Genomic DNA, 24174 nt, shown 5'->3' with positions numbered 1-24174 from the left:
ATTCCAATTTCGGGTCTGTCAGTCACAGTGAAAACCGGGGACTTTTCTGGGGACAGCTCCAGCCGGGGACAGGTCACCGAAATCGGGGACTGTCCCCGGAAATCGGGGACTGTCCCCGGAAACCGGGGACGTCTGGTCACCCTACGTTAGATCCAACTGGCTTCAGCCCTTGTTATCTCATATGACGAGTCCTTCTGGCTCTGTAGGACCAACGTCTCTGGCATGACTAGAATTTATGGTATCTTTAATTTGGACAAACCTGTAACCTTATACGGACCGTAAACGTATGCATTTTCTGGTCTCTGCAGTCCATCTGTCTTGCAAATAAAGTTACAAGCATAGACTGTATAAAATAACGTTAATGTTTGCTCACACCACGTTTTGCTCGAAAGCTGCACAGATCCGCCCACTCCATTTCAAATTCAAACAACCATGTTATTGGTCAACTGGACTGCCTATACATTTAACTGTGTTGCCTATACATTTAACAAAATGCCACATTCATCCTCTCACAACCTCTACTACATCACAAACGTATAGGCTACTACCTTGCTAAGACACAAAATCAACAAAAGAAAAAATATTATTTGATGACCAAAACTGATAGATCAGTGTGTCTAGGCTAGGTTATTGCACATTGCCATCCATGCGGCTGACATATCAGGCCTAAAAGCTACACACATTAGTATTTTATTAAAGGTGAGATGACTATGAAACTATACAAACAATGTATTAGGCCTACCAAAAAAATAAACTTTCCATAAGTACACTATATTACAACTCTTAAGTATTAGCAATTTAATACACTTAAACTAAATAAACTTCTTTACCATTTACAATACACTAACAACAAAGTACACTTTTAAAAAGTACATTACAAAAACACTTTGAATATTGCACAATAAGTATATTTAATTTTAGTACACTGAAGTTGAACTTAATACTATGACTATGAAACTATACAAACAATGTATTAGACCTACCAAAAAATATACTTTCCATAAGTACACTAATATACAACTCTAAGTATTAGCAATTTAATACACTTAAACTAAATAAACTTCTTTACCATTTACAAAACACTAACAACAAAGTACACTTTTAAAAAGTACATTACAAAAACACTTTGAATATTGCACAATAAGTATATTTAATTTTAGTACACTGAAGTTGAACTTAATAACATCTACTTTGAAGTATACTTTCTAAAAGTACACAGTAAACATACTTTACATAAAGTACAAAAAGTGTAAGCATATTTGCTTTATACTTCATGTACTTTAATCATATTTCTAACACACTAAAGTATACTACTTTTTTACCTGGGATACCATACATCACCAGTCCACATGTACGTAGCACAGTTTTAGAACCACTGTTCTAGAAAAGAGTACAACTACATACAGTAAACAAAAACATAACTGTTTAAATGCCATTTCTTTTATTTATTTATTTTTATGTACGAAACCAGTGTTTCCCACCAACTGCGAGAAATGTGAACGTGAAGAATAATGTAGAGGTGAGATGAGGCAAGAGCACCAGTTTCATTATGACAGACACACTCCTAACCAAGATTGAGATATGGCTACCTTAGCTGTGTGTGTGTGTGTGTGTGTGTGTGTGTGTCCGTCAGGAGAGGAAAGAGAAACTGAGGCAGTTCCTCTTCTGTACTAGAGCACACACCCACTTTACTCTCAAACACACACACACACACATACACACACACAGTCCACCATCTCACATGCTGACTAGATCCCTTTTTGGGCTTCTCTCCTCACTCTAGCATCCAGCATCATCCCCACTGGACGACCAACATCGGATCTGACTTCTTGACCGCTGCCCGTACGCCTCTAAGCCAGTCGGACTTCTCTGGTCTGGTCTGATTATGAGCAGAGGCATTTGTATTGTGGCCCCACTCATGAAAATGTCCGGTGAGTAGACTACCTCTTGTGTGCCATCCAGACTATAGGCTACAATGGCAAGTTGTTCTCTTTGGTGTGTGTGTGTGTGTGTGTGGGTGGATGGATGTTGAATGATGACCTTTTTCACAGGGTCCCATCACCCCTTATGCAGGTTTGTAATGGGTGCGCAGTGAGATGGTCATTGTGGTTTGGTCTGTTTGAGTCTACATGTATGGCACTGTCTGTAATGACAGCATAGGGTGTGTGTATAACAACAGAGCATAGTTGAAAATGGAAAAGTTTGATGTTTTTTTCACGTTAAACTTGAATATGTATAATGTTTAAAGGTGTGAACAGGAAATAACATTATCATAGGGTTTTTTGTGGTCATCATTTCAAAGGAAATGGCACAGCTTTTCCCCGAAGACATCACTTTTTATGTGCTCTATAAGTCTATGAGTCTATATTGGCCTTTTACGAAATTATATTAGTACAATGAGTCTTTCAATCTATAATATATTGATTTCCTTTTATTACAGATCAGGTTTCTGGGAAACAAGGTATGTGTGTTTATGCATATGTATGTGGGGTGTCTGTGTGTTACTATGAATAAGATGCTAATAAATTAAGAATAAATTACCACTTTAAATCGTCTTCCAACTGAGTATATGAATATGTACCCATCGGTGCAGACTGTGGCCAGTGCTACCAGGTCGATATCAGCATTGTGGTGGCCCTCATTTCCTGTGACATCCTCCTGACAGTCCTGATCGCCCTCTCTGTGTACTGCTGCGTGTCTCGTCAGAGGAGAAGAACTGGTCTACATCCACAGCCAAGTGATGCAGGTGTTTGTCTTCATTCATTTTTTATTTCAGTGTCTGAAATTATGCACCTACTATACTGTTTTTATGAGCATTTTGAAAGAAAGAGAGAGAGAGAGAAGGAGAGAGAGAGGATAGAAATATTGATGAAAATTATGACTGAATTAATGAGCAGCAATGAATGATCTTGAGTTCTGTTGTTTTGCTGTTTTCTCAGGTAAAGGTAAACAGCTCACTTCCTCAAAAAAGACCAAAAAGCCCGAAGTCACAGAGTCGCCATACCAGGTACAGTCAAGTGGAGTCAACCTACTGTATCTCTCCACACGGAGTCTATTAGAGTGGTTAAAAAAGTGAGGTTTCAACTAGTCTGCATGCCCCAATACATTTTTCTCACATTCATGATTGTGTTTTAGGAGCTGTATGGGGTCCAGTCAGACATTTACAATGATCTGAGACAGTATCGGAAATGAGTCTTCTTCAGTGCAATCCTGAAAACGTTCTGGAAGGTTGTTTATTCTTTACTATTTTTTTCCACGACGAGATGGCATGCCCTGAATGTTTAATGTGGCACCTTTCATGTAAATAGTATTTATTTGTTGACTTGAAGTGGAGCAGGGCCTGCTATCAGCCCCTTGTCACTTTTAACTCATTAATAACCAGCCTCCACTTTCTTAGCTTGGAGGGCTATACAGAGCACTAAACAGTCTGCAGAAAGCTATTTCAGCAGAGCTAATTAAAATGGTCACTTGCTTGCCTAATGTAGTCTTTTGTACAGTTTGTATACACTTTGTATTTGTACAATAAACTATGAATACTTGTTTGAGATAATGTTATGTAGTCCAAGTGATCGCATATCTTTTGTTAATGTGTTCATATATCATATAATATTGTGGAAACAAAATAAACTATTATTTCAGTTCATATACCTACTATATTATATGTATCAATGTACACTTTACAGACGTTATGTAGAATATAGATATAGGGGTTTACAGACTTTATGTATAATATAGATAAAGGGGTTTACAGGCTTTATGTATATAGGGGCTTTGCTATTGTTACTGTTTAGTCAGTTGAGGTAACTGCTGCAAGCCCTGAACTCCTCACCCGCCAAGTAGAGTTGCTGAGGATGTCTGCTGCCCCTTGTCTTGGTCACAAGTTGGTGTGTCTCTTGCAGACGCATGGGGTTTGGTTTTTCCCCCACTGGAAACTTCAGACAACAGTTCAAATGAATCACGTTTGAGCACATTTAGCCCAACGCCTCACATGTCTGATGGCTATTTTGAGACGGAGGGACATGTGTTTCTACAGATTTTGTGTAAAAGATATACATGTTTGTATTTATTGTCTTTTTTTGTTATTTGAATGTCAAACATGTATTTTGGATTGACCATTCTGATCCAATTATTACTAAAATTGAAATAAATCTCGGACATTTTGAACATACTGAAGCTAAGGGGAAACAGACATTATTCCATGTCGTCATTCAGTAATTGCTGACAACAACTGATTTTACTTCAGCTTTTACGTTTTACATTGCTGGCTTATCTAGAAGACACTCTGACTAGAGATGCAAGTACATGACCAAACTGTCATTGAGAGATGGCCATTCTATTGGTTCTGCTTCTGGTTTTAAAGATGAAAGATGAACACAACGAGGAGGATTAACGGCTCAGTTCATCACAGTGTGGGTTTCCCCTCCATGATTCTTTAGATATCCTGTACCAAAGAACATACATAAAATGGTGAATAATTGTTCAAGCTGTCATGACAACACAATGTGTGTGTATCAGGGAAGGCTACTTTACTGGAACATCACTCTCTAACATTCTATTTAGAGCAACCATCGCAAAGAGCTTTATTTGTTCCCAATACACTTCTGAACCTGACACTGGACATGTACATATCAAATGTTTTCTTTTAAAACTGTTGGAGTGAAGAAATACCCTTTTCACACAGAAAAACAAAAGTTCTGAATGCTCCACCGTAGTTTACTGTTAGTGGTCACAGTCGCACACTAATGTTTTGAGATAATGCAGCTCCAACAGGTACTCTGATGTGAGATTTCTTAACTCACAATTATGGTGAAGTTTTAGAGTCTAGAGAAGAATCAATGCTATCCAGAATCTGGAATCTAGACCATCCAAGCAGTCTTTTACATTGTATCAAATCTTACCCAGAGAAACAGTGTAATTTCAACATTCCACTGTATGCTGAGATGAGAACTAGGCTTCAGGTAGTGAAACTGAGAGCATTTGCAATCTGATGCTATCACTCTTGCCTTTGTGTCTTATGTACTTTCATGTTATTGTGAGGGCTGTCTTTTATCAGTTATCTGTTACCCTGTGGCGTGAGATGCTCAGAAACAGAACGGAGACTCCTCAGCTCGCGCAGGCTGTAGCACCTGCAGGTGTTCCAGATAAGTTACACGTTAGTGTGTTGATGGAAAAAGTCCTGCTAATCTACACACAATCTTTATCTAGGATTTAAGCACAAAACCATAGCACCATAGCATACCATTGGAGTTTATTGGTTCTCATTTTAGAGGCGTTTTGACCACTGACCTTTTTCAGTCAGTTTGTGTGCTGCTTCTTGTAAATACTGTAGAAGTATCCTTGCTCCTTGTTACTGTTTTGAATCAATGTCTATTTATTTATTTATTTTTTGTTTTGTTTTGTGTGTGAAGTTGAGTGGACACCTGGCAGGCCCTCTCCTCCTTCTCTGCACATGAAGTTGTGGATGTCAGTCACAGTGCATGGCTAGAGTGCAAAGCCTTCTGAGGTGGCTTGGGTGTGTGGTGGTGTGTGTGTGTGTGTGTGTGTAGGGGGGGGGGGGTGCAATGAGAGGAGGTTGAGTTTCATGTGAGGGAGACAGCTCTGCCCGGGAGACAGTGAGGAACAGAGCCAGAGAGAGAGAGAAAGAGAGAGAGAAAGAGGGAGAGACGGAGAGAGAGAGTGAGTGTGTGGGAGATGTAGTGGCCACTCTCACCCACATTCACTTCCCTATCTGAATTCGGATTTAATTCACTTTTCCACTCATCTTTACATTCGGGTGCCAGCCTCTAGCCACGGAGCCCTCGTGTGTGGACTTTGGACTGGCGTCGTGGTGCGTATGGAGCGCGAGGGAGGACATCGGATGAACCAGGTACTTCAGCGTTCAAGGGTGTAAATGAATGTCTGATTGAATGTCAACTAGATACAATCTGATCATGATGCTCCAATGAGTCCAATGATGATCCAACACTTTTTCATAAAAGTCATGAAGTCTAACATCACTTCATTTTCTTGTTGTTCTGTTTTGCCACCTTGGTTGTTGTAGAGCTTTAGCTTGAAGATGTGGATAGGGGTTTTGGTGATGACTGTCTTCACCTGCGATTTGACAGGTAAAGAATGTTTATGATGTTTCATTCTTTGTTTTTGCTGGTGTGCTTAAGGCACCTAGTGCTTCTATACTGTACATCGTGGTGAAATGTCGCAGGTGTCCTTGTATTCCAACACAGATTGCGTATCGATCTGTTATTTTTACCGGCGTCAGCCGAGCGATCAGCAGCATCTCTCTAGACTGAGCACAGATTGCTAACTTCACTGACCCTCTATGTGTGTGTGTGTGTGTGTGTGTGTGTGTGTGTGTGTGTATGTGTGTGTGTGTGTGTGTGTGTGTGTGTGTGTGTGTGTGCCTGCCTGCATTTGTGTATGTGTGTGTGTTATGTGTGTGTGTATGTGTGTGTCTGTGTCTGTGTATGTGTGTGTCTGTGTGTGTGTGTGTGTGTGTGTGTGTGTGTGTCAATCATTCCTAGGCGTGAGAGCCAGTAAGTGGGTAGTGACCTTCTCCAGGAAGGACATCTGCGTTTGGGCCGGAACCACGGTAACGCTCCCCTGTCGTTATGACTACCCATCGGGCTACAACGTGAGAAAAGTGATGTGGTTTCACATCTCGGCTGAGGATCGCAGGGAGTACGCCTACCATACGGACCTCGGAGTGGTCAGCCCTTCCTTCAGAGACCGGGTCAAGTACATGGGGGGATACAAGAGGTGCAGCCTACAGATCACCAATGTTAAGCTCAGCGATGCGGGCCAATACCACTTCAGATTTGAGTCAGACTACCAACACGGCCGGTGGACGTCACCCGATTCTGTCACTCTGTCGGTCACAGGTGAGTCAGCTTAAAATCTCATAACAAATAACAAGGTGGCAGGAACGTGTGGTTTCATGGGTCCATGCAGATCACAATACTTTTCTGACACATCGCTTCTAAGGAAGAAAGAACACTTTTTATCTTTTATTATTACAATCCACCCCTGTTTGACAAGCTCACATCTGTCACAAGAAGAATCTTCATAACCATCAAATAGAATTACATAGATAGTTTAGTTATTGATTTCTCTCTTGAGTAAGTATAAGTATATATAATCTTTTGATCCCTTGAGGGGAAATTTGGTCTCTGCATTTATCCCAATCCGTGAATTAGTGAAACACACACAGCACACAGTAAACACACAGTGAGGTGAAGCACACGCTAATCCCGGCGCAGTGAGCTGCCTGCAACAGCAGCGGCGCTCGGGGAGCAGTGAGGGGTTAGGTGCCTTGCTCAAGGGCACTTCAGCTGTGCTTACTGATCGGGGTTTGAACCGGCAACCCTCTCGGTTACAAGTCTGAAGCGCTAACCAGTAGGCCACGGCTGCCCTTGACAGAGTAAATGAAAGTGTTTGTGTTTTGCGGCAGAGCTGCAGGTCCAGGTGCGGCCGGCCCGGGCAGGTAACCTGTTTGCGGCGGGGGAGACGGTCTACATGACGTGCGTGGCCAGGGGGTGCGCTGCGGCGGGGAAGACCTTCACCCTCCTCAGGAACGGGGTCAGTTTGGGGTCGTCAGAGAAGTCCTCCACCATCTACAACTTCAACAGCCAGCACGCCGGCACGTACAACTGCCGACTGATCCCACCACAGAACGTTCTGTCACCAGGGATCAGCCTGGCTTTAGGGTGTAAGTAGTAAAGTAAAAAAACAACACCACACCACTATTTAAGATTTAAGATAATCTTTCACATAGCTGTGTAGTGGTATGTATGTGGAGTATGTATGGGAGAAATGCTAAAACTGATGCTATTTATATAACTTTGACCTGCTATAAGTATATAATCTATAATTTTAATAAAGCTTATTTGTCTAATTCAATTTAAGTTGGTTCAATTAATTACTAAATTAATTTTATGTTCATTCAAAACACTATTGAAACTATAAAACACTTCTTGCAAAACCAGATATCATTCTTTGTAAATCTCTCTCTCTCTCTCTATCTTTCACTCACTCGTAGATGCCCCCCGTTCCACAAAGGTGGACATCATTCCCCGGGGGGCCATAGCGGAGGGGGGCTCGGCGACTCTGACCTGCAGCAGTGATGGCGCCCCTGCGGTGGAGAGCTTCGCCTGGTTCAAGGAGGGCGAGAGCGGCAGCTTGCCGGACAGCTTCAAGCCCACGCTGCGCCTGTGGAGGCTGGAGTACTCGGACCACGGCGCCTACGTCTGCATGGCCCGCAACGCGCTGGGCACTGACCGCTCCGGACCTACCCTGCTCAACGTCACCTGTAAGCCTCTAAGCCAATCAGCACGGAAGAACACCACCATAGAGCGGTCACACCACCATATGCACCACCATAGAGTGGTCACTTATTACACAATATAGATCACTTCACAGGCCAGTACAAGGTCAGTGCACCTATTCTGTATGTTGTTATAAGATGTGCCTGGCATTATATCATCATTAAGGTTAAGTTCAGGAATGGGGTACCTTACATCTGGTCCCCTGTCATCTCTGCCCCACTGGGCCAGTGGTCAGCAGGACCTTGCATTACAGTTTTTCTCGATCGTTTTGATGCCTGTGTCAACTCTGACATCAAGTTCTCAAAACAGTTAACACCTGTGTCTAAACAAAAGCACTCTGGCCAAAATGACGAAAATGACACATTTGTTTGCAAAAGGCTGTTACTCTCTCAAAACACTTAAAACATGCAGCAAAAGCAAATCTTGCCTTCAAACAACACATCCTGTCGTCAAATCACTGTGTGATTTCATCCAATCATTACACACTGGACAACAAAATGCAAAATATAGTTCTCTAAATGAGCATTTTTGCTATGTTTGTTCCATTTCTTTCTCATTTTTCTGGTATCAGAAAAAACTGTTGAAAAGACTAAATGTACTGAATAAAAGATGTAAGACCTACAGTAAACACCTAGGCAAGACAAATTTCATTGAACTACAACTTTTCATTTTTCATCGTAATAGACCTACAGTAAACACCTTTTGTACTGTTTTCTTCACCAAATAGGCAATATAGTACTTTAGATCTATACTTGCAAATAGCAACAAAGAACAGACATGGCATCTCATATGCATAATGAATGGGTGCTGATTACTGTAAAGAATTGTGCAAAGGAGTTTCACACAGGTGTATCAGAGATTCAGACTTATGCAAGGTATCTATACCACCTGTGAAAAGATTTTGTGCCTTTTGTTTAGCACTGGAAAATCAATAGAGTTTGGGGTTTTTGAATGACATCTGTGTTAACTGTTTTGCAAAAGGGTGTGAAAAATGTGTGAACCCAATGAAAATGTGTGAATGTGTGTGTGTGTGTGTGTGTGTATGTGTGTTTGTGTGTGTGTGTATGTGTGTTTGTGTGTGTGTGTGTGTGTCTGTGTCTGTGTGTGTGTGGTTGTGTGAGTGCTTATATTTAAGTGTGTGTGTGTGTGTGTGTGTGTGTGTGTGTTGTGTGTGTGTGGTTGTGTGAGTGCCTATGTAAGTGTGTGTGTGTGTGTGTGTGTGTGTGTGTGTGTATGTGTGTATATATGTGTGTGTGTGTGTGTGTGTGTGTGTGTGTGTGTGTGTGTGTGTGTGTGTGTGTGTGTGTGTGTGTGTGTGTAGCAGTAATTTAGTTAGTAAATTTCATAGTTGGACTCATGGTGATATCCACAGGAAGTTCTTCTCCACTGCTAGGTGTTGACCTATATTATGTGTGCTATTTGAATGCGTCCTGTGGTTAATAGGTTCAGAGACCTACATGCAGGCTAGTGTTTGTGAGAAACATTTTATCTGTGCGTTCTTCCCCTGCGAAGTGGTCTGCATCTCCAATTCCCTGGGAGTGCTGGTGAAATAAAGTCATTGATGTGTGTATTGACACCAAGATGCAAATAGCATCTGTGTTAGTTTAATGTTTTAGTCTAATGTTACTCATAATAATAAAGACTAAATATTCCCTATGACTGTACCAAACAATTTCTACATTGCCTTCTGTTCTTTAGACGCTCCCAAGAACACTAAGATTCTCATCAGCCCGAAAGGGGACATCATGGAGGGCTACTCAGTGAACCTGACCTGCAGCACCAACGCAAACCCTCCTGCAGAGAGGTATGCCTGGTTCAAGGCCAACGCAGGGCAACCCTGGACCAAGTGGTCATCGCAGAACCTGACCTTCCCCAGCGTCCGCTCCCCCCACAGTGGAAAGTACTACTGCACCGTGTGGAACGGGTTCGGCCAGCAGACATCGCCGATAGTGTCGCTGGCTGTGCTGTGTGAGTAGCGTTGCTGTTGCACTGTGTGTGAGTGATGCAGCACAAGCCAAAATAGATGCTTCCTGATACAAAATGACCGCACTTGATATTGGCAATTTACCACAGCCGTTTTAAGAGTTTCTGGTTTCCTGTTTCAGTGTTTTGAGTCTGAGCAAAAAGTAGGGCACAACACCTCTTGTAATGTGTGAAACTGAATGAGTTAGTCACAGTTTACAGTTTTGAAAATGTTTTTTATCTTATAGTCACCGCCAAAATGTATTCCTCAAACACTTCCACATCTCCTTGAAGTGGTGGTCTAAGTTTGCTGACTCAATTTCTCTTGGTTGGTTGGGCAGACGTCTGCCTGCCTCACCTTTGCTCCAGATCTGTTTCGAGTTACTCCATGTGAAAGCAAAGCTCACCTCACACCAACCTTGAGCAAGTCATCAATCAATGGCACACAACCCCTCTCTCCTCCATCTGTCTCCTCTGTTCATACTCTCGCACACATTCTTTACACCTCTCTTTCGCATGTGAAACCTCACACTCTTTCCTCTCCACTTATCATGCTCCTTCTTTTTTCATCCTTTTTTTCATCCCCCTCTCCTCTCTCTCCTCCTTAGATGCACCCAAGAACACCTCGGTCTGGGCGCGTCCATCCAACGTGATCGACGCGGGCGGCTCGCTGACCCTGACGTGCAGCAGCCAGGCCAACCCGGCGGTGGAGAACTACACCTGGTATCGGATCAATGCCGCTGACGCCTGGGAAACCCGATCAGGCCCCAGCTACACCATCGCTGAGGTCAGCCCCCGTGCCAGTGGCCAGTACTACTGCGAGGCCCGCAATCGCATCGGCACGCACAGCTCCCCAGTGCTCACTGTTCGGGTGCGAGGTCAGGAAATAGACACTTGCATGTACACATTGTACACACACACACACACACACATGCGCAGACACACACACACACATGCACAGGCATACACACACACATGCGCAGACACACACAAACACACACACACACATGCGCAGACACACACAAACACACACACATGCACAGACACACACACACACACACACATGCGCGCGCACACACACACACACACACACACACACACACACACACACACACACATGCACAGACACACACACATGCGCAGACACACACACACACACACACACACACACACATGCACGCGCACACACACACATGCGCAGACACACACACACACCCACAAATGCGCGCACACACACACACACACACGCACACACACACACACATGCGCGCACACACACACACACACACACACGGGGCAGCCGTGGCCTACTGGTTAGCACTTCGGACCTGTAACCGGAGGGTTGCTGATTCGAACCCCGACCAGTAGGCACGGCTGAAGTGCCCTTGAGCAAGGCACCTAACCCCTTACTGCTCCCAGAGCGCCGCTGTTGATGCAGGCATCTCACTGCGCCAGGATTAGTGTGTGCTTCACCTCACTGTGTGTACACTGTGTGCTGTGTGTGTTTCACTAATTCATGGATTGGGATAAATGCAGAGACCAAATTTCCCTCACGGGATCAAAAGAGTATATATACTTAATACTTATACACACACACACACATGCGCAGACACATTTACACACACACACACACACACACACACACGCACACACATGCACAATTCACACACACACACACAATGTACACACAGCATGAGTGTCATAGCTCTTTCTTTAGTAATTGTATTATAATTAGTTATTCTGTTTTTATTTTCAAGCTAGTATATTTCTATTTCACTTCCAAGTTGATTTCATCAAGTAGCCTACACTGTGTCATTTCTTGCAGTCTTGCATCTATATTCTTGGACTTGTCTCTGTCTAATTTGCTGACATAAGTTCTTCTTATTGAGGTGAACTGAAATAACCTGCTCCTTATATCCCTCTTCACTGTTTTCTGTAATGCAGTCATCTGTAGATAGACACATTGAGCAATGCAATCCATGTGAGGCTCTGACATATGAGTCACTAATGTCACTTACTCTTTGTAAGTTGTGGGTCAATCGAGTTCAGATCTGATTCTGACCTTTGGATGCGCAAATGAGTAATCTCTGAACTTGGCACAGCAAGAATCAAAGAGGAGGAGAGGAAATTATTTGATAACATGTCTAGTCTGAAGTTTACCGTTTTGTGCAAACAGACTGTCAGACTGATGCAGAATTCTAGTAACCTCGGTGACTTCTCTTTCCATGCTATAAGCAAATTTATGACATGACCTCTCACACTCTAGTTCTTGTATTTCTGCAGGTCACAATGGACTTAAGTATTTGGATTGGATAATTGGCATTTTTATGCTCATAAAAAGTTGAAGTGACTGTAAGACATGCATCTGTAACTTGCCTAAAAGCATATGGAAAATATATTCATGAAATGCTCCTCAGAAGAAGCACCAGGTCTACAGTAAGCGTGCCCTCTGCGTGTTGATTAACAGGTCGATTGAAGGTGATAGCTCTTGCCTCTGCCATGGGAGTGACTGTGGGACTCATCTCACTCACGGTGGCTGTCATGATCAGGTGACTTTACTCTCTCTTTATTGGTTGCGCTACAGGTACAGCATACAGTGCTTTTTGTGGCTGTCTCCAGCCAATTGTGCATTGTTGCTGAATCCTGCATTGTGTTGTGTTATGTGAAATAGGCTTGGTTGTTGATTGGCCACAGTGGGAGAGCCCTAAACCATAGCACAAGAGGGTTGACATCTTTTTCCTGTTTATAGCTGAAGTAACATGTGACACCTGAGCCAGGGTTTATTAAAGTTGACATGCCGCTGTGTGCGTTTGCCTCGCTCCACAGCAAGAACATGCACAGAGTGGACCCGGAGCACCACGGGCAGGTGAAAACGGTCAGTGGCATTCTCAGTCTCCTGTTCAAAAATGAACATGCTGAAATATAAAATGGAGAAAGTCATTAAAGGAGGTCCTCTAAGCGATGTTACGCGGTTTCTAAGCTAAAGCATTTTTTTGTCGCATACAGCAAACATCACCTCACCATCCGCTTGCTGCCTGTGCCCTGGATACACTGTAAAAGAACGCAATCTCTGGGGACAGCCCAGGCTCCAAAAACAGCAACAAAAACAACTTAATCAAAAACATAACAAACTGTTTTAGCCAGTCATGCACAGTTGATGGACATTTAGTACGAGTAGTGGGCTAGCTCTCTGTTTTGTTTGAACGTCAACAGAAGTGACGTTACCCAACATCGCATAGAGCACCTTTAAATATGAGGGAGAAAATGAAAGAATAAAATGTGATAAAGCGGATGCAACTTTTACGGATTCTTCGTTTTTGCTATGTAAAGTTGAGTGAGTATGGTCTTCCTGAGATGTCATACCTTTTGTTTTGACTTTCAACCTCAGCGGAGGTCAGCAGTGATGCCTGAGACACTATTCTATGAGTGCCCACAGGATACCTTTCAGCTCAGGAGTTCCAAGATGACCGACATCCCGGTAAGTTCACCGAAGATGATGATTTTCCTGCACTCTGGCTTGAGATTCCATTTGCCAATTGTGGACCAATATGTGGACCAATATGTGGACCAATTGAGGGTGTGTATTTGTATGTGTGTGTGTGTGTGTGTGTGTGTGTGTGTGTTTGTGTGTGTGTGTGTGTGTGTGTGTGTGTGTGTGTGTGTGTGTGTGTGTGTGTGTGTGTGTGTGTGTTTCCTTCACAGGAGGAACCAGAGGAGTCTTGTGATGACACTGAGAGCATGGACAGCCTGCACCCATCCATCGTGCCCTTGACAGAGGTCACACAGAACACCGAAGATGATGGCAAGCTCAATTACATCACTGTTCATTACTCTAGAATGCCCAGGTGAGGTCAAGGGACAGCATGAGGATATCAACATACCAACATTCTGATTTCATGATTTCATGGAGCTGTATTCAGTATTTTAGTTCAAAACATTAAGAGATTTGCTTAAAAATATTAGTAAAATATATCATACATTTTTTGATGTAATGTTGATGATATGACCAAGATGTATGTCACTTGAAATCGTGATCACAAACACTTGTAAACATCCTTTTAATACAGAGTAGAACATATATGGTATAGTACAGTATGTGTTTAATATATATATATATATATATATATATATATATATATATAATCTTTTGCTATGTCAACAGTAAAGCTGTGAAATGAAATTACTTTCCATTTTGTTTGTTTACCTCAGTTTGGACCAGGTGCAGATCACTCATCTACCACTAGATGGCAATAAAGGCAGCAGGGATCGATCTAATGTCATTTACTCCGTCTTATCCAATGAGCAGCCATGAAGTTACTGCTTAGATGTACAACTATTTGACATTTACACCCACATTCATTTCCTTGTGCAGACTGGATATCAAGTTTTATCTCCCTTCGCCTACAAGTTGTGTACATGGTTTGAGCACAAAATAAGATTAAAGTATAGTTTAGAAACAGTTTGCTTAAGACAATAGGCCTAAGGGAAAATAAATCATGTGTCTTCTTAGGTTAGGTTGACTTCTTAGGTTGACTTGGGAGGTCAACCTTTGAATATGGATAGGGGAAACGTCTCTGTCCTGTCCAGCCATGGAACAGCACCCTATGATGACTTCACTTATTGTGCTGACGAGATTGGTACTATTTGTCTGTCCATTTGTCATTTCTTTTTTTGCTATACTAACATTCCATGTGAACAACTGAAATTTAAAAATTCACTTTTTTTCACAAATAAGAAAATATTAAACGTTTAGCCTAGCTTTTGATATGATACCAAATATTATGTCAGTTTGAATTACCCATGTGATACTGCGTCCTGTGCTATCATAAATTAAATGTCTTGCCATTATATTGACCCTCATGTCAGTAGTTAGTAGTTGGCTGTGAGTTCACTAAATGCACTAAATAAGCCATTTAAAAATAAGGACTCAAACACTAGAATTCAACCGAAAAAGGAAAGATTACTTTTTATGTCAAGATTACGTCATCTGATTACATGATGATGTACAAGGGGGAAGGATTAAGACAATTAAACCAATGTTTGACTACTTACAAGACATGGAGAACACTGCAATAAAAAATGTAACTACTGTAAGGTCATTATAGATTACGTACATTGTACCAAAGACACGCAATATGAGGCTGACCATACAAATTGTAACAAGGATGCTTCTCTTTTTTCTTTTTTTTGCTGAATGATCACCAATTTAGTGGAAAAGGACCATGGCAGTATCATTTTTGTTAAAAGATGTATGGTGAATAAGAAATTAAATGCTCATCCAGTGTTGTGTGGTTATGTTAACTTTTTCCCCACCAAAAACTAAGCATCAAATTGTTCAGCAGGTTCCTGCATATTCGTTAAAGTCATTTAATACAGTTTTTAAAATAAAGTTGTGTTAATATGTATCACAGCAAATGAGTGTCTGCCTTTTGCCAGTTGCTCAAATGCAGTTGAGCAACTGGCTCAACTGCATTTGCAGTTGAAATGAGAGAGCTAGTGCCATCTACTGTTGTGACTGGTATGCATTGTTTGGTATTATTATGACCGCCGCGCAGCGAAGCGGCGGTGATATAGGTTTAGTCAGATTTTTTTTTTTTCTTTCTTTTTCGCATGTCCAAATTTCCGTCAAGGATTCCCGGGACACTGTAAGACCGGGGTACACGAAACTTGGTGGGCATGTAACCCCACATGGATAGCATGGAACCTCCTGTTTTGATCTGTAGCCCCCCCGCTGGACTAGACCCCCGAAAGGAGGGTAGGGCAGACACAGTTTTCTGTGAATATCTCGAGAACTGTAGGGTTTAGGAGGACCATTTTTTTTTGTATGTTGATCTCAAAGGGCCATGTCAACCCATTCCATAACCACTTATTTCATGTATAGCGCCACCTAGTTAAACACAAAAAAGTAAAAATGAGGTGTTGTAATCGAAGGTATCTGTGACCTAACATAGTCAAAACTTCACGAAATTGGAAGTGTAGGATCATTATGACACCCTCTGAATGCACGCCAAGTTTTGTGGAATTCCGTTCATGGGGGGCCACACAATAAATTAATTTATGTTACTATACACCAACTGGCCTGTAGGTGGCTGGAGACAGTTTTCTGTGAATATCTCGAGAACCGTAGGGCCTAGGAGGTCCACTTTTTTTTGTATGTTGGTCTTAAAGGGGGCATGTCAACCTATCCCATTACCACTTATTTCATGTATAGCGCCACCTAGTTAAAAATTAAAAAGCAAAACATTAGGTGTTTTCATCACAATATCTCTGGCTGACATGGTCAAAACTGCACGAAATTGAAAGTGTAGGATCATCAGGTGTAGGATCACCCTCCGAATGCATGCCAAGTTTCGTGGACTTTCGTTCATGGGGGGCCTTAAAACAATAAAATAATTTATGTGTACATTTAGTGACCGTACACCAACAAGGATTCCCGGGACACTGAAAGACCGGGGTACACGAAACTTGGTGGGCATGTAACCTCACATGGATAGAATGGAACCATGACTTTTCATTTTGATCTGTAGCCCCCCCCCCCGCTGGACTGGACCCCCCGAAAGGAGGGTAGGGCAGACATAGTTTTCTGTGAATATCTTGAGAACCGTAGGGCCTAGTATGACCAATTTTTTGCGTATGTTTGCCTCCAGGGATCATGTAAACCCATTCCATATGCACACATGTGCATAAACAGATACACACGCACACACATACATTCACAGTAATCCTACGTATGACACATACTCACACAGTAGACATATATACGCATGCATGCACATGCACACACACAGGCACATAAACAGGCAAACACACACATGCACGCACACACACCCACCCACACACCCACACACACATAAACATAAACATGTACACGCACACATGCACACAATTCAAGAATTTCTCAGAATTATGAACAGGCAAGATGGGGGTGGGGTTGTATAAAATGTATATTACATGTGAAATCTATGAACTAATCATGTTTTGGTACTTGTTGTCTAGCAGATACCAGTGAGAATTGAGTGTGCATAATGCAATTCAGTGAGACAGTTAGAATCATATATGCCTTTCAGCGTGACTTATTTTTGTGGAAAACATGTGCTGGACTGGGCGGCGGTCATATTTTGTACCGCTCTGCGGTACATCTAGTTGGAATAGGCCTAATTCACTGTGAAAAGGGAAGTTGGTTCATCAGGGGAAATTCCATTCAATTCAGTTATACTTTCATTTTTATTAATATAGCACAATAACATTACCACACCCACCTAGATCTCCTTTCAGAGACATACTAGTCTGGAACACCATAATTCACTAACGTTTCCATCGGTCAGCAGATTACCTGCCCAATCAGTGACGAAAGGGGATGACGCTATAGTTTCACAATCGAAAGTGGCTGAGGTAAACGGCAGTACTGTACCAACTCCAACGTAATGCAAATGCAGACATCAAAAATTGCAGTCAGAAGAATGTGTAGATTTATTTACAGCAAAGTTAGGCCAACATACATTGTTTCCTGACTGCCAATGTTGTTTATTATCAGTTTCTAAGGCTTATGTGTAGTAGAAGTAATGTTATGAATCCCTTATCAATGTGACTGGTGAGCCTGGACCAATGATTTCAAAGTTAGCACAAAGTCTACGCCCATGTGAGTGTGTGAAAGGTTTCCCAATTATGAGTGACCAGACTCTATTCACTTTGTGAATGAGTTTAGTTTACCAGGCTACAATAACATAAGGATATGTCTCAAAGTGCTTTGTAGGACCCAGCTTGAACTTTGTCCTTGATCCCTTTAGAGCAAACATTAAAGTGACAGGGGCAGGAAAAAAACAAGGTCACCAAGGCAACTCTAGGTATTACATTGTATTGGGTCCCAATCCGATTGCAGCCCATAGATAATTACACACGCTTTAGGATGCCAATTTACCTAGAGCATCCAGGAACACTAGAAGAAAATAAATGAAATAGGCTACTATTTCTGTATGCAAACACATATCATCAAAGTCTCACGGCTGTGCATTTTGTTCAGTGCTGAGATGTAAAGTTAATGTTTATGGTAATATTGAACTCGATTGAACAATAAGTTGGAACAGTTTTAATAAATACTACAAATGTGTACATATCAATGTCATATATCAGCAGGACAACTGAAAGAGAATGATGGCTTATACTGTATCTCTGAAGCATTGCACTGATGTACAATGGTTCCACAGTCTATAAAGATGTCATTTTCACCGCATCTTGTCATCTTTATGAAGTCTTTTAGATGAAGGTGTTGATATAGCTTCAACACCTCTTTCAGGCTTTATTCATGTCATGTTTAAGCTCACTGCCTGATGTGATCTTTGGCGGGTCCTTCTGCAATCAGATTAAAAGTGAGTTCATTATTATGGCCCTTCAATTCAAGTGCATACTGTACATCTTATTAGATTGCATGTATGTGCGTGTCATAGGTAGGGCATGCTTACTGACCTCATACAGTAAAACACTGCCACTGCACCCACTGTTGTTGCTATCAGAAGGCCAAGTATCCACCCCACATGGCTCCCCCTGGATGCCTGGGTGTTTTCTGTGTCATTGTGAACATTAGGAAAACTATTTAGAAAATAATTATCATGTCTTCATGAGGATTCAAAGTGCTTTGTATGAAATATTATCCTACAGTAGGATAGGATTCATCCTTTACAGGATTTACAGTGTCACAGCAGCTTCAAGACAGACATAACACCACACATTGACATCCAAACCTAATAAGTTCAAATACAAAAAAATAAAATAAAGGAAAGTTATATTTGTGCATTATAAAGTTTTTGACTGAAGGTGCTGCTCTTTATCACTTTCAGGGCGTGGAGTGGGTGTGCAGGGTTGGACAGTATTGAACCTAGTTTAATTTTAGACACTGTAGGATAATATTTCACACATGATGACACTAAGGTCATCCCGTTGACCTTTATTGTCACCTTCTTAGCAAATGTGTTTCAATTCAATTTCATCAATTTCACAAGTTTGTCATATCCTCAAAACAGTTTGTCATACCCTCATAAATTGTCATAGATCTAATAGACCTCAACAGGGACGGACTGGGGCAAAAAATGGCCGAGGAATATTTGGGCCAAGCGGCCCTCAAATCGGTCAGGCACACCTAATTAAATACAAAATCCTTGCATTACCCTTAAATATTCATATTTACAAGTGTCGTGGAGCCCTGATGGATAAGAGCAGTTGTGCTTCATCCTTTATCCTCACAAAGGGGTCAAAAGTGCCTCCTATTTCTTATATGCAACAATCCAAACAGAATTTGGTGTTCACCTTCTCAGTAGATGACTGACGTATTGGCAAACCAATAAACCACCTTACACAGCGTTTTTGGGTGTTGTCATATAAACGTTTCTATCCTCAGATAACCCTTTGGCCTCTTGCTTAATTTTCTTGTTAACCAAATATACACAAGAAGCTACAGTATGGTCACACCCCAATAACTGTCCACAACTGCCATATTGTTCCCCTGGTAGACCGCAATCAGCAAAATAATGAGCTGACTGACAGACTGAGGTTAGTAAAAACCTGAGTTATGAAGAATAAATAGCTAATGGACAGGTTAATGTTTCTCTGACCGCAAACACTTGCTGTGGTCAGATGGCCCTTCTTGACCTTTTGTCCTCTGTGTAGCCTACACTATCACTCTGACTGATCAGAGGTAGCCACAGGGATGGATTACTGCACGGGCCTACCGGGCCCAGGCCCAGGGTCCCAAGGGGTCAGGGGGCCCTGAAGCCCAAGCCTTTGCATGGAATCATTGCCTCAATATCAACAAATCAGGATGTAGACTATGAATCTGATTGAATTTAGTATTGGCCATCCCCAAAATGCACCAGAATACAGGAAATCACATCAAACAAATGAAAAAATTTCTGGGGGAGGACCCCCAAACCCCCACCCCTCCCATATATGCGACAATTAGTGGGAGGCACTTAAAGCGATGGTTCGGAGTAATTTCACCCTAGGGTCCTTTGCACCATGACCCCGAGCCAAACACCCTCTCAGAACCTTTTTTCTCTTGGTCGAACCCTGGTCGAGTAGCGCTGTCAGAAACTAATGACGTTCTGCAGTCGTGATGGAACCAACTTTTATCTAGTAAATTACCCCACTAATAATGCCCTGAATGGTACGAAACTTCTGCAGTAGTACAACTATGACCTTTAGTCCAATAACGAGGCATTAGAAAGGTTGTAAGTGCACCAGGAGTTTATTCAAATAAGACTTGCCTCATTATCTGCTACTATACCGCTGCATCGACGTTTCTTCCGTGATTTGGGAAAAGCCCGTAAAAGTCCTGGCAGGAAGCATGCATAAGGATGTAGATCCAGGAATGCACTAATATTTTTCGTAGTCCAGTTTGCAACAATTATAAGTTAACACTAAGTTGTAAACACTTCGGGAAAAAATATCTAAAACTGGATATACCAAAAAACGTTGATGTAATCGCTTCCTGCAAGGACTTTTACAGGCTTTTCCCAAATCACGGCTTATATTTTCCCAAATATACAGCTTAGTTTGCTTGTGCATGAATATAACTTGAGGTTTTGCAGCCTACATTTATAGAACCCTTTCGATGCCCTACTTTAAGTAGTTTAATCACTCATGCTGTAGATGTTGAATTTCGCGTCTGACTCGAATTAACGTTGATTTGACACCACCTGCTCTGTCCCTCAGTATTGAGATCACAGTATCCACTCGAAGGCAGAAGACAAAAGTGTGTACAGCAAAACGTTTGAATTTCCGACTTCTTCATCCCCACGAGAGTTTAACAAGTTAGATAATTCAAAACCCCCATATTACAGTATTTTCCCATAATAGGAAAAATCTCATGATACTGGATGCCCTTATATTGGCAAAGATGGTAGCTTTTTGTTGGCAAACTTCAGAGGCCTATAGAAACACATGCAACTCTACAGGATTAGCTAATACACCTTTGTGAAATCAGTCCTTATCCAAAAAGTTATATCCACTCTAGCCGAAAACAGTGAGATACAAGCCTTCCAATCCACTCAGAAATGTAATTAGGCTTATCTCAGGCCCTTAAAGTGACAGGCACTCAATTACACCTAACACACCACCAATACAATGACATGTCATAGAAGTGTAGCCTAGTCACACTGTGGGAAGAGAGAACACAACTCATAGTGATATGCTTGCCTGCCTTTTTTGCACTTACTATACGTGAAGTATCAGCAAATACCACAGAAAAAAACTTGTATTGAAAACTGTGTTTTGTATTTTGTTGTGGATTGTGCAATTATGAACTGAAGACATACACAAGTTCGTTCAAAGTAAACATTAGCTTTTGTCACATGTTTAGAAGCTTTTATGGGTGTTATAAGAGCCTTTTGCAAATATAATATGGTATGTGTGATTTTATTATAGGCCTGTGTTAATTGCTTTGAAAACTTTATGTCAGAGTGGTCAGTCATATTCAAGCAATTGAGAGAGACGGTATGTTCTACAGCATAAGAATGTGATTGGCATGTTTACTCTTAAACGGGATGTATACTTCTGTACTTGAAACTTGCAGAAGTGCAGAAGAACTTCTTTTTTTTTCACCAGGGTAGTTTCAGTCAAATAGTCACTGTCACATGACACTTTGTGACTGCCTAGTTCCTCAGATAAAAGGAATAGGTTATTTATAGCTATGATGGAATATACTGAACATAATAGAGTAACATTATCTTCATCACTAGAAAGAACAGGATCATACTACATCCAGTGGGGGGTATATTTTCAGTGAGTTTTTTTTTAATCAGGATTACTGATAACTGATCCAACATTTGGAGACGTCAGCAAGACCAAAGAGACACTAAGATGTCCTTAAAAGGCTACAGGAATGGAAGAGGATGTTTTGTTTGAAACTGTCATACCAAGTCATGACAACATGACAACAGTTATTCAGTTGGTCAGCAAGTGCCTGGCATTTCCTAGAAGGAAATCTTTCCCCTAGTCATCGATAATGGTTGCTTTCATACTAATCACAATTTGTAGTCTAGACTCTAGATGACCGTGCAAACAGTTGCTTCAACATGAGTTGTTGGTTTATTGAGAATATTACTCTAGATTAGAATACAATATACTAAATACTAATACTAAAAGCAACTGTCTATAATACATTTGTTTGACAAGGCATTACACTGAATGGCGATAGCAGAATAGAGTTTTAGAGCTTAGATATGACCAAGATCTTATATTACATTCAAAACAAGTTCTTACCTGTTATTTCAAGTTCAATCCCCTTCTGACCGGGAAGCTTGGCCAATGGATGGTCTGTGATGAAACGAAACACATAGACACCACTGTCAGACGCTCTGAGTGCCGAGATCCGTAGGGAGCAGTTTCCACTTCCCAGGCTGCCCAGGTACTCCACTCTACCCAGGTACGCTGGCTCCAGAAAGATCCCGGCACTGTGGTATATGTACCTCTGTGTGATGCAATGACTCTGGCCCAAGCACCACATCTCTGAGGTCACCTTGTAACGGCCTCTTTCCGGAAAGTCATAGGAGCAAGGGAGAACTATGGAGGAGTTGGGTGTTGCATGGAGTGGGCCGTGTGGCAAGCAGACATCCCAGGATACAGAGAGGTCAACTGAAAGGTCAGGACACAAGGACAAGATGTGAGGAACCCCAGAGAGACACTCAACAGTACCCGTTCAACTGAGGTCAGAATGTCACATTCTCCAATCATCAAATAGTTAATTTGCTTTATGGATAACGACTGAAAATAAAAATGAGACGAGAGTGCATGCCAATCAATCAATAAATCAACTTGAATGAAAGTTTACAAATATGCACAGAGACAAAAACACACAAACTCCAATCTTACCAGACAGGAACAGTGTTAGGAGCAGTCCAGCATCAAAGCATCTCACAACCATCTCTTTCACTTCTCACAGTCGCAGCTGCCTCTGCCATCTAGTTCATCCAAAGAGAATGCATGTGTGCATTGTTGTGCTATGGGCGTGTGTATGTCTGTGTGTGCTTGTGTGACTGATTAGAGATAGAGAGAGAGAGAGAGAGAAAGAGACAATGTGTCTGTGTGTGTGTGTGTGTGTGTGTGTGTGTGTGTGTGTGTGTGTGTGTGTATGTGTGTGTGTGTGTGTGTGTGTGTGTGTGTGTGCGCGCGTGCGTGTGTGTGTGTGTGTGTGTTTGTGTGTGTGTGTGTGTGTGTGTGTGTGTGTGTGTGTGTGTGTGTGTGTGTGTGTGTGTGTGTGTGTGTGTGCGTGCATGCTTGAGTGTCTGTCTGACTTCCCTTTTGTAAGTTCCTTTTCTAAGAAGTACTGAGACATCAAAGCTAAGTAATGATCCCTTACTTGACATTAACGCTGTAATTGCTGTTTACAGTATGCAAGCCTATGCTATTACAGATGTGGAAAAATACAGATGTCTATTGCACCTGGAGTATTTAGGCGTAGTCTACAACAACTATTCATCCTCCTGACAGTCCATAACCTACCAGTACTGCAACATAACATAGCCTAAACCTAACAGAGTGAACATCTACTTATTTGATATGCCGAAGACATTCAGCTGTTAAAGTCAGCAATTATGTATGACGTCATGTTTGTCTATGTTTATGTTTCAATTTCTTAGCAAACGCTTTCATCCAAACAACGTACATTATATTTAAATCAAGTACCAAACAAAACACACTAGAGATGTAGATCACCCCTCCCTTCAGTATTCCCAGAGAAAATCCACACAATGTTTCATTTTTGTTTGGGGGACAGGCTGCACCCAATTTGTTTGTTTCTAGTTTTTGGAGCCTGGCCTACTGATTACATACTGTAGATGAATGGACAATGACATTATTTGCCCAGGTGGCCAAAAAGGCAAACTGCATCCATGGGCTGACTATA

General features: G+C 41.8%; 3 protein-coding genes across 3 annotated transcripts; 2 read left to right on the top strand and 1 right to left on the bottom strand.

The window, feature by feature from the left end:
- Nucleotides 1-104: 104 nt before the first annotated feature.
- tyrobp (transmembrane immune signaling adaptor TYROBP) lies at nt 105-4168 on the top strand. The gene is made up of 6 exons (XM_076280758.1): nt 105-1519; nt 1784-1931; nt 2441-2461; nt 2594-2746; nt 2940-3007; nt 3136-4168. The coding sequence occupies exons 2-6, from the start codon at nt 1886-1888 to the stop codon at nt 3190-3192; spliced, it is 345 nt and encodes a 114-aa protein (XP_076136873.1). The 5' UTR covers nt 105-1519; nt 1784-1885; the 3' UTR covers nt 3193-4168.
- A 1536-nt stretch (nt 4169-5704) lies between these two features.
- Nucleotides 5705-15572, top strand: LOC143119663 (B-cell receptor CD22). Its single transcript, XM_076281281.1, has 12 exons — nt 5705-5866; nt 6041-6104; nt 6519-6875; nt 7445-7702; nt 8033-8302; nt 10017-10286; nt 10889-11158; nt 12748-12829; nt 13107-13155; nt 13669-13758; nt 13983-14125; nt 14490-15572. Exons 1-12 carry the CDS (start codon nt 5834-5836, stop codon nt 14590-14592), a joined length of 1989 nt encoding a protein of 662 aa, XP_076137396.1. The 5' UTR covers nt 5705-5833; the 3' UTR covers nt 14593-15572.
- Nucleotides 15573-17485: 1913 nt separating this feature from the next.
- Nucleotides 17486-23312, bottom strand: LOC143118452 (myelin-associated glycoprotein). The gene is made up of 4 exons (XM_076279505.1): nt 23142-23312; nt 22533-22904; nt 18744-18840; nt 17486-18629 (listed from the first exon to the last, which is right to left on the bottom strand). Exons 1-4 carry the CDS (start codon nt 23191-23193, stop codon nt 18581-18583), a joined length of 570 nt encoding a protein of 189 aa, XP_076135620.1. The 5' UTR covers nt 23194-23312; the 3' UTR covers nt 17486-18580.
- Nucleotides 23313-24174: the final 862 nt, after the last annotated feature.

The sequence above is a fragment of the Alosa pseudoharengus genome, unplaced genomic scaffold, assembly GCF_046254945.1.
Source record: "Alosa pseudoharengus isolate Yale_2024_CS ecotype anadromous, Long Island Sound unplaced genomic scaffold, YU_APseudo_1.1 YU_APseudo_1.1_scf_12, whole genome shotgun sequence".
NCBI classification, from domain to species: domain Eukaryota; kingdom Metazoa; phylum Chordata; class Actinopteri; order Clupeiformes; family Clupeidae; genus Alosa; species Alosa pseudoharengus.
The sequence above is the reverse complement of the archived record's forward strand: the minus strand, read 5'-3'. Positions and strand labels throughout refer to the sequence as shown.